We start from the raw sequence: 13,396 nt of genomic DNA on the forward strand, positions 1-13,396 counted from the left end.
AATTCTCTAACTTCCCACTGTCGTACAAACATGAAGTTTGGAATGATCGTTCTTTAGGTCCTAAATAGGAAAAATAAAGGGCCACAACTCGATTATTCAATGCTAAGTGCAAAAGTAAGTGCACCCCTATGTAATGTAACTTCTTGGTGTTGTAAAAGCGTTACATTTGGCGTGAGCATTTCTATAGGTTCTGAATAAGGAGAGTGGGAGGGGTGGCACATTCTGCAGAGGGACATCTGTACATGCAGCCTGAGGAGAATCTAATGCTCCTCTATGTGTATACATATTATATTCCTCAGTTACTCTAAAGTAACCACGACTTCATAAAATTTTCCGTGCAAACTCATAAACACCTGTATCAGATTAACTTGGGCAAGGACAGGTATATCAGCTAGTTTGTTTATATAAGCAATGCTTTTCATCTTCCCCTATATCTCTTTTTGCAAGCAATACTATAGTAGTTATATTCTTGTACACATGGGGCAGTATTATAGTAGTTATATTCTTGTACATAGGAGCAGAATTATAGTAGTTATATTCTTGTACATAAAAGGCAGTATTATAGTATTTATAGTCTGGTACATAGGGGACAGTATTATAGTAGTTATATTCTTGTATATAGGAGGCAGTATTATAGTAGTTATATTGTTGTACATAGGGGGCAGTATTATAGTAGTTATATTCTTGTACATAGGGGTAGTATTATAGTAGTTATATTCTTGTACATACAAGCAGTATTATAGTAGTTATATTCTTGTATATCGGAGGCAGTATTATAGTAGTTATATTGTTGTACATAGGGGGCAGTATTATAGTAGTTATATTCTTGTACATAGGGGACAGTATTATAGTAGTTATATTCTTGTACATAGGGGGCAGTATTATAGTAGTTATATTCTTGTATATAGGGGGCAGTATTATAGTAGTTAGATTCTTGTACACAGGGGGCAGTATTATAGTACTTATATTCTTGTACACAGGGGGCAGTATTATAGTATTTATATTCTTGTACATAGGGAGCAGTATTTTAGTAGTTATATTCTTGTATATAGGGGCCAGTATTATAGTAGGTATATTCTTGTACATAGGAGGCAGTATTATAGTAGTTATATTCTTGTACATAGGAGGTAGTATTATAGTAGTTATATTCTTGTACATAGGAGGCAGTATTATAGTAGTTATATTCTTGTATATAGGGGGCAGTATTATAGTAGTTATATTCTTGTACACAGGGGGCAGTATTATAGTAGTTATATTCTTGTACATAGGGGGCAGTATTATAGTATTTATATTCTTGTACATAGGGGGCAGTATTATAGTATTTATATTCTTGTACATAGGGAGCAGTATTTTAGTAGTTATATTCTTGTATATAGGGGGCAGTATTATAGTAGTTCTATTCTTGTATATAGGGGGCAGTATTATAGTAGTTAGATTCTTGTACACAGGGGGCAGTATTATAGTAGTTATATTCTTGTACACAGGGGGCAGTATTATAGTAGTTATATTCTTGTATATAGGGGCCAGTATTATAGTAGGTATATTCTTGTACATAGGAGGCAGTATTATAGTAGTTATATTCTTGTACATAGGAGGCAGTATTATAGTAGTTATATTCTTGTACATAGGAGGCAGTATTATAGTAGCTACATCATTGTACATAGTGGGCAGTATTATAGTAGTTATATTCTTGTACATAGGAGGCAGTATTATAGTAGTTATATGCTTGTACATAGGAGGCAGTATTATAGTAGTTATATGCTTGTACATAGGGGGCAGTATTATAGTAGTTATATTCTTGTACATAGGAGGCAGTATTATAGTAGTTATATTCTTGTACATAGGAGGTAGTATTATAGTAGTTATATTCTTGTACATAGGAGGCAGTATTATAGTAGTTATATTCTTGTATATAGGGGGCAGTATTATAGTAGTTATATTCTTGTACACAGGGGGCAGTATTATAGTAGTTATATTCTTGTACATAGGGGGCAGTATTATAGTATTTATATTCTTGTACATAGGGGGCAGTATTATAGTATTTATATTCTTGTACATAGGGAGCAGTATTTTAGTAGTTATATTCTTGTATATAGGGGGCAGTATTATAGTAGTTCTATTCTTGTATATAGGGGGCAGTATTATAGTAGTTAGATTCTTGTACACAGGGGGCAGTATTATAGTAGTTATATTCTTGTACACAGGGGGCAGTATTATAGTAGTTATATTCTTGTATATAGGGGCCAGTATTATAGTAGGTATATTCTTGTACATAGGAGGCAGTATTATAGTAGTTATATTCTTGTACATAGGAGGCAGTATTATAGTAGTTATATGCTTGTACATAGGAGGCAGTATTATAGTAGTTATATGCTTGTACATAGGGGGCAGTATTATAGTAGTTATATGCTTGTACATAGGAGGCAGTATTATAGTAGTTATATTCTTGTACATAGGAGGCAGTATTATAGTAGTTCTATTCTTGTACATAGGGGGAGTATTATAGTAGTTATATTCTTGTACATAGGGGACAGTATTATAGTAGTTATATTCTTGTACGTAGGAGCAGTATTATAGTAGCTATATTCTTGTACATAGGAGGCAGTATTATAGTAGTTATATTCTTGTACATAGGAGGCAGTATTATAGTAGTTATATTCTTGTCCATAGGAGAGGGGACAGATGCGTGCCTGTGAGTTCCCAGTAGGGAGGAGGCATGGCCTCTGACCCAGAAGGAAGTGAGGGAAGCTGGGCTGAGGATCCTGGGAGAGCCCAGAGCCTGGAGTGTGGCTTGCAGCATGGAGATCAAGAAAGTGGTAACCAGGAAGTGGTGGCTGGTGAGATTACTGAATCGTGTAAAGCATTTGGATTGAGTATGAAAGTGACTAAGAAAAGTTTATTTAAACTGGAAAAACAAATTTTCATGTTAAGAGAAGAGATTAAGATAGAGACGGATCCAAAGACAAAACTAATGAAGTGTGAATGCCTGGAGAATTGCACACGTGAGCTTGCTATATTAAAGGAGCGACTGGACAAAGAAGCAAATGCAATACATAAAGTAGAAAACTGGGCAATGGAGAAAAAGAGGGAGGCCAGAGTGAAAAACATGAGATTAAAGAAGTCATTGAGAAAACAAATTCTGATTATAATGTTGTGTATAGTATGGTGGAGCAGGGAACCCCTCTGAGATGTGTGGGTGCAGCGCCTGGAGGGTCACTGAGTATGGGAACTGAGCTATCAGACTCTGAAAATGCTGGTAATCCTGAGGAGCAAAATGTGACAGCTAATAAGGGGTTAATTGCAGAGGACTCTGTTTGCAGTGCTGATGAAATGAATGCAAGTAGTAATCTGGTGTATGCTTCACGTACTGACATTGTAAATGAAACACCGTGCAGTGTCATGAGTGAAGAGACAACTACATCGTCCGGAGCAGATATGGTGGAGATTTGTGAAGATTCTCAGCCATCCGCAGAGGTGTGTGTACAGAAACCTGCAGGACAGTCTCATACCACCGCAGGTGTGTCTGCAGGACAGTCTCATACCACCACAGGTGTGTCTGCAGGACAGTCTCATACCACCACAGGTGTGTCTGCAGGACAGTCTCATACTACCGCAGGTGTGTCTGCAGGACAGTCTCATACCACCGCAGGTGTGTCTGCAGGACAGTCTCATACCACCGCAGGTGTGTCTGCAGGACAGTCTCATACCACCACAGGTGTGTCTGCAGGACAGTCTCATACCACCGCAGGTGTGTCTGCAGGACAGTCTCATACCACCGCAGGTGTGTCTGCAGGACAGTCTCATACCACCGCAGGTGTGTCTGCAGGACAGTCTCATACCACCGCAGGTGTGTCTGCAGGACAGTCTCATACCACCGCAGGTGTGTCTGCAGGACAGTCTCATACCACCGCAGGTGTGTCTGCAGGACAGTCTCATACCACCGCAGGTGTGTCTGCAGATCAATCAGGAGTCAGTAAGCCTGCTGATGAGAAAAGGTCAGGCACTCATCCCTCTGTTGACCTTCCACAATTCAACAGACTATTCTCCAATGTCACAAAGCCAGCTACCCCTCCACCACAGAGGAGAAACGCTGTCAGGATTAAGTACACAGGGCCAGAGGAGAACATTCCCTCCAGACTGTACATTGGGAAGAGTCTCCTAAAAGACTTTATGAAGTTTAAAGCCTCTGAGGTGTACGCTCTGATCCATATCCCCTCCAGCAGGATCTACGATATCAGCTTTAAGCTGCAATATGACTTGGATGCATTTTGGAGTATATATAACGACACAAGGGAACAGTCAATCTGGGAGTATCTCCAGGTGATCCAGCTGTCCAAGCCTCAGGTGGTGAGGGCCACCATCTTGTTCCAGTCTGAGGTGGTGGCGTTGGCAGATCTGGAGCACTGGCTGAGTAGGCAAAGTATGATCATGAATTATCCAGAAAAAATCTATGATGAGGAGGGAATCTGGAATGGTGGATATACTGTAAAGATCCAATTAGAGCGAGCCAATGGTGTGACCAGACATCTACCGCACTCCTTCTATCTAGGCTCAGAGAGAGGAATATGCTATTACCCTGGTCAGCCTTGTCTATGTCATAGGTGTGGGGGCAGACACCTCGCTTTCAACTGCTCTCGAGTCAGGTGTTCATTATGTAGACAGTTTGGACATTCAAAAAGCGATTGTAGAGGACCCGTCATCTGTAACCTGTGTTTAGGAGCAGGTCATACATTCCGGGAGTGTCCACATGCAGAGCATAATAAAGGAGGTGATGATATCGGCATAGAGCCCATGGAGGAAGGTAAAGAGGATGTCGCCACAAGAGCAGATACAGCCCCAGAATCCAACAGTCCTAATACTAATGTAGTGCAAAGTACCAGTGACCCTGTTTAAGAGACTGATAACTCACCCGCAGCACTACAAGTACCAGCAAAGGGAGAGATGGATGGTCCTCCCACTACAGTACAAGTGCCAGCAGAGGGAGAGATGGATGGTCCTCCCACTACAGTACAAGTACCAGCCACCGAAAAGGCATCTGATGAAAAAAGAAAAATCCTTGCTGTAAGAACTGAAATATCCCCTGTTGTACTACAAGCACCAGCTACTGAAGAGAAACCTTATGAAAAGAAGAAAATATCCAGTGAACCTGTTGCTAAATCACCTAAACAGCAGCCATGTAAGGCTACAGAACCCTCTGACCCAGCCGCAAGGCCCAGACGCCCCTCTGTGGATGAAGAGGGGTTCCAGGCGGTTAAAAGAACGAATAAAACTGCAGATTCTGTTAGAGAAGTCACTGCAGCAAAGAAAACCCCGGATCAGCCGGGCAGTATTAGAGTAATTATATTCTTGTACATAGGGGGTAGTATTATAGTAGCTATATTCTTGTATATAGGGGGCAGTATTATAGTAGTTATATTCTTGTACATAGGTGCAGTATTATAGTAGTTATATTCTTGTACATAGGAGGCAGTATTATAGTAGCTATATTCTTGTACATAGAGGGCAGTATTATAGTAGTTATATTCTTGTATATAGGGGCAGTATTATAGTAGTTATATTCTTGCACATAGGAGGCAGTATTATAGTAGTTATATTCTTGTACATAGGAGGCGGTATTATAGTAGTAATATTCTTGTACATAGGAGCAGTATTATAGTAGTTATATTGTTGTACGTAGGGGGCAGTATTATAGTAGTTATATTCTTCTACATAGGAGGCAGTATTATAGTAGTTATATTCTTGTACATAGGAGGCAGTATTATAGTAGTTATATTCTTCTACATAGGAGGCAGTATTATAGTAGTTATATTCTTGTACATAGGGGGGCAGTATTATAGTAGTTATATTCTTGTACATAGGGGGGCAGTATTATAGTAGTTATATTCTTGTACATAGGGGGCAGTATTATAGTAGTTATATTCTTGTACATAGGGGGCAGTATTATAGTAGTTATATTCTTGTACAGAGGGGGCAGTATTATAGTAGTTATATTCTTGTACATAGGAAGCAGTATTATAGTAGTTATATTCTTGTACATAGGAGGCAGTATTATAGTAGTTATATTCTTGTACATAGGGGGGCAGTATTATAGTAGTTATATTCTTGTACATAGGGGGGCAGTATTATAGTAGTTATATTCTTGTACATAGGGGGCAGTATTATAGTAGTTATATTCTTGTACATAGGGGGCAGTATTATAGTAGTTATATTCTTGTACAGAGGGGGCAGTATTATAGTAGTTATATTCTTGGACATAGGGGGCAGTATTATACTAGTTATATTCTTGTACATAGGAGGCAGTATTATAGTAGTTATATTCCTGTACATAGAGGGCAGTATTATGGTAGTTATATTCCTGTACATAGAGGGCAGTATTATAGTAGTTATATTCTTGTACATAGGGGGCAGTATTATAGTAGTTATATTCTTGTACATATGGGGCAGTATTATAGTAGTTATATTCTTGTACATAGGGGCAGTATTATAGTAGTTATATTCTTGTACATAGGGGGCAGTATTATAGTAGTTATATTCTTGTACATAGGGGCAGTATTATAGTAGTTATATTCTTGTACAGAGGGGGCAGTATTATAGTAGTTATATTCTTGTACAGAGGGGGCAGTATTATAGTAGTTATATTCTTGTACATAGGGGGCAGTATTATAGTAGTTATATTCTTGTACATGGGAGGCAGTATTATAGTAGTTATATTCTTGTATATAGGGGGGGCAGTATTATAGTAGTTATATTCTTGTATATAGGGGGGGCAGTATTATAGTAGTTATATTCTTGTATATAGGGGGGCAGTATTATAGTAGTTATATTCTTGTATATAGGGGGGGCAGTATTATAGTAGTTATATTCTTCTACATAGGGGGCAGTAATATAGTAGTTAAATTCTTGTACATAGGGGGCAGTATTATAGTAGTTAAATTATTTTACATAGGAGCAGTATTATAGTAGTTATATTCTTGTACATAAGGGGCAGTATTATAGTAGTTATTTTTTTGTACACAGAGACAGTATTATAGTAGTTATATTCTTGTACATAGGGGGCAGTATTATAGTAGTTATATTCTTGTATATAGGGGGGGCAGTATTATAGTAGTTATATTCTTGTATATAGGGGGGGCAGTATTATAGTAGTTATATTCTTGTATATTGGGGGGGCAGTATTATAGTAGTTATATTCTTGTATATAGGGGGGCAGTATTATAGTAGTTATATTCTTGTACATAGAGGGCAGTATTATAGTAATTATATTCTTGTACATAGGGGGCAGTATTATAGTAGTTATATTCTTGTACATAGGGGGCAGTATTATAGTAGTTATTTTTTTGTACACAGAGACAGTATTATAGTAGTTATATTCTTGTACATAGGGGGCAGTATTATAGTAGTTATATTCTTGTATATAGGGGGGGCAGTATTATAGTAGTTATATTCTTGTATATAGGGGGGGCAGTATTATAGTAGTTATATTCTTGTATATAGGGGGGGCAGTATTATAGTAGTTATATTCTTGTATATAGGGGGGGCAGTATTATAGTAGTTATATTCTTGTATATTGGGGGGGCAGTATTATAGTAGTTATATTCTTGTATATAGGGGGGCAGTATTATAGTAGTTATATTCTTGTACATAGAGGGCAGTATTATAGTAATTATATTCTTGTACATAGGGGGCAGTATTATAGTAGTTATATTCTTGTACATAGGGGGCAGTATTATAGTAGTTAAATTCTTGGACATAGGGGGCAGTATTATAGTAGTTAAATTATTTTACATAGGAGCAGTATTATAGTAGTTATATTTTTGTACACAGAGACAGTATTATAGTAGTTATATTCTTGTACATAGGGGGCAGTATTATAGTAATTATGTTCTTGTACATAGGGGGCAGTATTATAGTAGTTATATTCTTGTACATAGGGGGCAGTATTATAGTAGTTATATTCTTGTACATAGGGGGCAGTATAATAGCAGTTATATTCTTGTACATAGGAGGCATTATTATAGCAGTTATATTCTTGTACATAGGAGGCAGTATTATAGCAGTTATATTCTTGTACATAAGGGGCAGTATTATAATAGTTATATTCTTGTACATAGGGGGCAGTATTATAATAGTTATATTCTTGTACATAGGGGGTAGTATTATAGTAGTTATATTCTTGTACATAGGGGGCAGTATTATAATAGTTATATTCTTGTACATAGGAGGCAGTATTATAGTAGTTATATTCTTGTACATAGGAGGCAGTATTATAGCAGTTATATTCTTGTACACAGGGGGCAGTATTATAGCAGTTATATTCTTGTACACAGTGGGCAGTATTATAGTACTTAGTCTTCCAAGGTATTGCAGTTATATTCTTGTACACAGTGGGCAGTATTATAGTACTTATTCTTCCAAGGTATTGCAGTTATATTCTTGTACACAGTGGGCAGTATTATAGTACTTATTCTTCCAAGGTATTGCAGTTATACTTTGTTTGTTTGAAGTTTTGCAAGTGACTGGAGGAAAAGAAACCTTAATTCACCTCTTACCCATTTACATTCAAACAAATGCCAGGAGCTCTGGTTGGGCTGGTGACCTTTTCTGAACTCCAGTCACTCCTTTAGGCATTACTTAGCAGGTATAGGGTGGGTCCTAATCGTTTGGGAATGAAAACATTGGCTTAAATGTCAAAATGTAAATGATTTATGATGCACAACTGGAGAATGGAGACCATCTTGGTACTTGAAGACATAAACTTTAAGTGAACGTTTTTTTGAACCTGCTTCATTTAACGAGTGTTGTTGTATTTTTGAATGAATGCTGCAAAAAACTTTGGCACACTTGCTACAGAATTGTTCTATAAAAAGTTAAAGTTAGGAGTCCTTTAAGGGGTTATCTGGTGATTTAAATTTTTTTTAGCTGATCATGTAGAGACAGACCCACCACTTGTGGCTGCATTCCGACAAGCGGTCACATGGTATCGTGGCCTTCATTGTAGGCAACATCATAAAACTTTTTCTGTGTATTGGGGATTATAAAAAGAGGGCTTTGTCTATTTTAACCCTTTGCAATCCAATTTTGGATTCAGGGTTTCCTAGGGGGCTTTCTCTTTCTGCAATTATACAATGGCGCCATCTGCTGGCTAGAGCCAGTACTGTGGTATGTGACACGCTGGAGAGGCCCCCGACAACAGAGCGGCCAGTGATCTACAGCAAGAATACCCTGCTGGACGTCTTCCGATGTCGGAGCTGTACAGCTGTCAATCAGAATGTCTTTAGACGTCAGACAGTGGATTGGAAAGGGTTAATGAGCCGACACCTCATTACTCTCTTAAAACATCACTGACCATGGAGGCTTCAATAATATGTAACCTCTTGTCAGAATGCAACCGGAAGTGACCGGATAAGCCTTTTAACCCAGGAATAGTGAAGATCTTTGGTGAAGTATTTATTGGTTGGCTTAGGGCATAATCTTGGCAAGACTTGAGGGTGGGGGGGGGCGCTGTATTGGTCAACACAGGGTTTCATGGGCAGCCTTTAAGTTTTATGAAGTCAATCTGATATTAGTCTTGTACATGAAAATACTTTGAGTTAGTGCAGAATCATTAAAACTTTAACTATTTCACAGATCTCCATAAGACTCTAGTTTTAACCTCTTGGGTGTTCCCTCTATCAACTATCTGTTTTTGGCCTTTCTTCATGCCTATTAACATTGGAACCTATTTAAACTTTGGGGCTTTCTTGAGATAAGCAGCATTTTCTTCCAACAGAAAACTTCTTATATACATTTTTCTAATTGTAATTTTTCTTGCAGGTTACTGAGAGACTTCCTTCAATTCATGAGGAACCAGCTGCACCAGGATGGCATCATTTGGTAGCTGGATTCTAAGTAAACTCAACTTCTTGAGACACAAAATAGTAGGTTTGCCAGAGGCTGAACCATCCCCTTTACCTCCATGGTCCTTAGAGTCGCCTTTCCAGAAATGGTCTATTTACTCTAAAGCATCACTAGTTGCTGCCATTGTTTGCTTTGTCATATTTATCATCTTACGTTCTCGAAGACAACTGGCAGACCCTAAGAAGATGATGGTCATCAGAAGGCTGACGGCCCCACAGTTAAGGGACTCTCTTGTGTCGGAGAGTTGTATCTTGGACACCTGGCTTTACCATCTTGCATTGCTCCTCATACTTTGCCTGCTCATCTCCATTCCTTGGGAATGGGTCCGATTGTATCAAATAGAAGTGGCCAAGAAGGCAACCATCCTCTCCGAGGTAAGGATAGATATAATCGGCCATGACATCATAGGCTGAATGATTAAGACGTCTCCAGCAGCTCAAATCTGTTGTTGTACTTTCTCCTGTCTGAAAATCAGATCCAGATGGCAGAGATGAGATATTTTAGACTTTCTGCTCATCCTTATTTGTTGTTTTCTTCCTTCCATGACATTGCGCTGGTTTGGGGACTACACCAAGTGTTCTGTCATAATGATTGGGAGATGTTTTGTCATATTTGATTTATTGACCGTCACACAGTACAGAGGAAAGGAGATTTGTATTTTCTGGGAAAAAAAATACAAGTTACAAATATTCATGATCTAAACAAGATGCTCCAACAAGAGCGTAAAAAAGGTCCAACACGTCCTCTTCTCCATTAATAGCATCACAGCCATCTGCCAAGCAATTCCCCATCTTGTGAGGGAACGCGATTATTTTGCATTCGCTACTAAGGGGCTAATCAGCCCCTTAGTAGCTAACTAGCTTTATTTGTGTGTATTTAGAGAACAGCGGGTGGTCTGTTCTCTAAACACATCACTATTATTTTCCAGCAGGACAGCAACTGAAAGAATGTTATCAGCGCTGCCCGCAGAGAACTCAGCGTGCGGTCCCTCTTGTCAGCGACAACGGATTTTAAGCTGAGCTGAACTTGGCAATGGACGAAAAGTGCACGATGGGCACACATTTACAAGCAACGATTATCGCTCAAAAGATGGCTTTTGAGCGATAATCGTTGTGTGTAAAAGGTCCTTTACCATTGTAAGGTGATAACGAGGTTAGGCAAAAGTTTGGAAACTTTAGAAGCTGGTCAGACTAATAGCCTATTTGCACATGATTATTGCCCAAAATCCATTAAAACAAACATCAAAACGTGAAGCCATCGTGCACTTTTTGTTCACTTTTCGTTTGTCGCTCAGTTTTATCCTGCATAACGATCATGGGTGGTTCACTCACTACTCATTACATCTAAACACTCCCTGCTCAGTGTTTCACATGCTGCCTTGCAATAGGTGGCGCTGCAGAGGTATTGTTCCATCTTCCTTATTTGCATATTTCCCAGAGGAACATGGATGGCCTTATAAGTCTCTAAGTGTTCTAAATAAGGAGAAATGATAAGCTTCCCGACCCACGTCACAGGCCTCTTACTGGCCAGGACAGAAAGCTACTGCAGACTGATGAGAGGCAAGAACCCCAAAGCAGCTGTCTGTGTAAGGATTCTGGCTTGGTTTTCAAATCCCAATCATTATTATGAGACTTGTATAAAGAGTCTAACATTGACAGAATCTTGCCAGAATGCTGCCTTTCAATAGGTGGCGCTGCAGAGGTATTGTTCCATTTTCCTTCTTTACAAAGGAATGTGAAGCACCGAGCAAGAAGTCTGCGATGATCTGCCTGTCTAAACATTCTGCACGAGCGCGAACAACTAGCAGTGACGCCACCCGCTCCTTCGAGAATCGTCTCATGTAAAAGGCGCTATACTGAGGAGGCAATTTAACTCTTACTAGTCGGACAGTAATGACCTTCATAGATAGAACTTCCATAGTAGGCAATTTGCAGAGTGTAGCACCAATAGGAAGGTTCTGACTTCCTGGTTTCTGTCAATTACAAATCTCAGGTGGAAAACGTCTTTAGATAAAACGAAACGTAGGATCCATACTAACACATTGACTGGGAATTAACCCCTTAAGGACGCATTCATTTTGTTCATTTTTGTTTCTTCCGCATTACTTTCAAAAAAATTTCTTCAATGTAACTGTTGGAGCCACTGGCGTTATTTTAGGGGATGTGGGGGTGCGGTTGCACCCGGGCCCAGGAGCCTTAGGGGGCCCATAAGGCCTCTCTTCTCCATATAGGGAGCCCAGTACTATGAATAAAGCATTATAGTTGGGGGCCCTGTTACAGGTTTTGCATTGAGGCCCAGGAGATTCAAGTTACGCCTCTGCGTTAAAGGGTTAAGAGAAGTTGGGGGCCCCAAGATAAACTTTTGCAGCTGGGCCCATGAGCCTTTAGCTACGCCCCTGGTCTGAGCGCTTGTTATTTCAATAGCACTATTTAATCTACCATGTAATACACTGAAAAACGGTCTAACTGGAGTGGAATGGAAAATAGTGAGGGCTGTTTATTCACGGGACAACCTTAAATTTCTATTGGTACCAATTTGGGGTATGTATGACTTTTTGATCACTTTTTAAATTTTTTTTTCTTGGAGACTGGGCAAGAAAGAGCAATTCTGGCACGATCTGTTTTTTTCTTTATTTTTTTTTTTTCTGACAACTTTCACCATGCAGGATAAATGATGCATGAGTTTAAGGCCTCCCTCACACAGGGCGTTTGCAGAAACGCAGCGTTTTTCAATGCTGCGTTACTGCAGACTCCGCCCCATTTCAGCAGCGCTGGCATACTTTATGCCAGCGTTTTGGCTGCGTTTTCAGCTTGGCTGAAAACGCAGCCAAGATTGCTGAAAAGAAAAAAAAAGTAATACTCACCTAGCCGCTGCAGTCCGGGTCGCGGCCGCTGGTCTCTGCCGCTGATCCGGGCTTCCTCGGCACTCCCAAGTCTATTGCCAGAGGCCAGGTTTGAGAACCCAGCCTCCGGCAATAGAGTGCTGTGATTGGTTGTCGGTGCTTGCTCGACGCCTAATCACAGCCCTTCATTGACTGTCTCAGCCAATCAGAGCTTGCCGGCGCTGATTGGCTGAGACAGTCAATGAAGGGCTGTGATTGGGCATCGAGCGTGCCGATAACCAATCACAGCACTCTATTGCCGGAGGCGGGGTTCTCAAACCTGCCCTCCAGCAATAGGCTTGGGAGTGTTGGAGAAGCCCGAATCAGCGGCCGTGACCCGGACTGCAGCGGCTAGGTGAGTATTAACTTTCTTTTTTTCTGTCTACCTAGCTGGGGCAGATTTTCGGGGTAGGGCTTCTATTGCAAGCCCTCCCCTCCCCCCCCCCCCCCCCGAAAATCGGCGAGCGGTTAACGCTGCCAAAAACGCGGCACCAAGTGTTGCCGCGTTTTCAGCAGTGCTAAAATCGCAGCCCATTCTTTTTAATGGGCGATGCAGGGCTGAAAACGCCCCAAAATAGAACATGCATTGCTGTCAAAGAGCAGCGTTGGGAGGCGCTA

The 13,396-nt window shown here is 40.0% G+C and overlaps 1 protein-coding gene across 3 annotated transcripts in view; it reads left to right on the forward strand.

Annotated features, from left to right (window-relative positions):
• Positions 1-9,818: 9,818 nt before the first annotated feature.
• LOC136587903 (chloride channel CLIC-like protein 1) overlaps positions 9,819-13,396 on the forward strand; it is a 116,290-nt gene continuing 112,712 nt past the window's right edge. For all 3 annotated transcript variants that reach the window (XM_066586715.1, XM_066586716.1, XM_066586717.1), the window contains exon 1: positions 9,819-10,271. In XM_066586715.1, coding sequence (XP_066442812.1) covers positions 9,861-10,271 — 411 coding nt within the window. In that variant the 5' untranslated portion in view covers positions 9,819-9,860. The remainder of the gene's footprint in view (positions 10,272-13,396) is intronic.

Source organism: Eleutherodactylus coqui, chromosome 13 (genome assembly GCF_035609145.1).
Source record: "Eleutherodactylus coqui strain aEleCoq1 chromosome 13, aEleCoq1.hap1, whole genome shotgun sequence".
NCBI classification, from domain to species: Eukaryota; Metazoa; Chordata; class Amphibia; order Anura; family Eleutherodactylidae; genus Eleutherodactylus; species Eleutherodactylus coqui.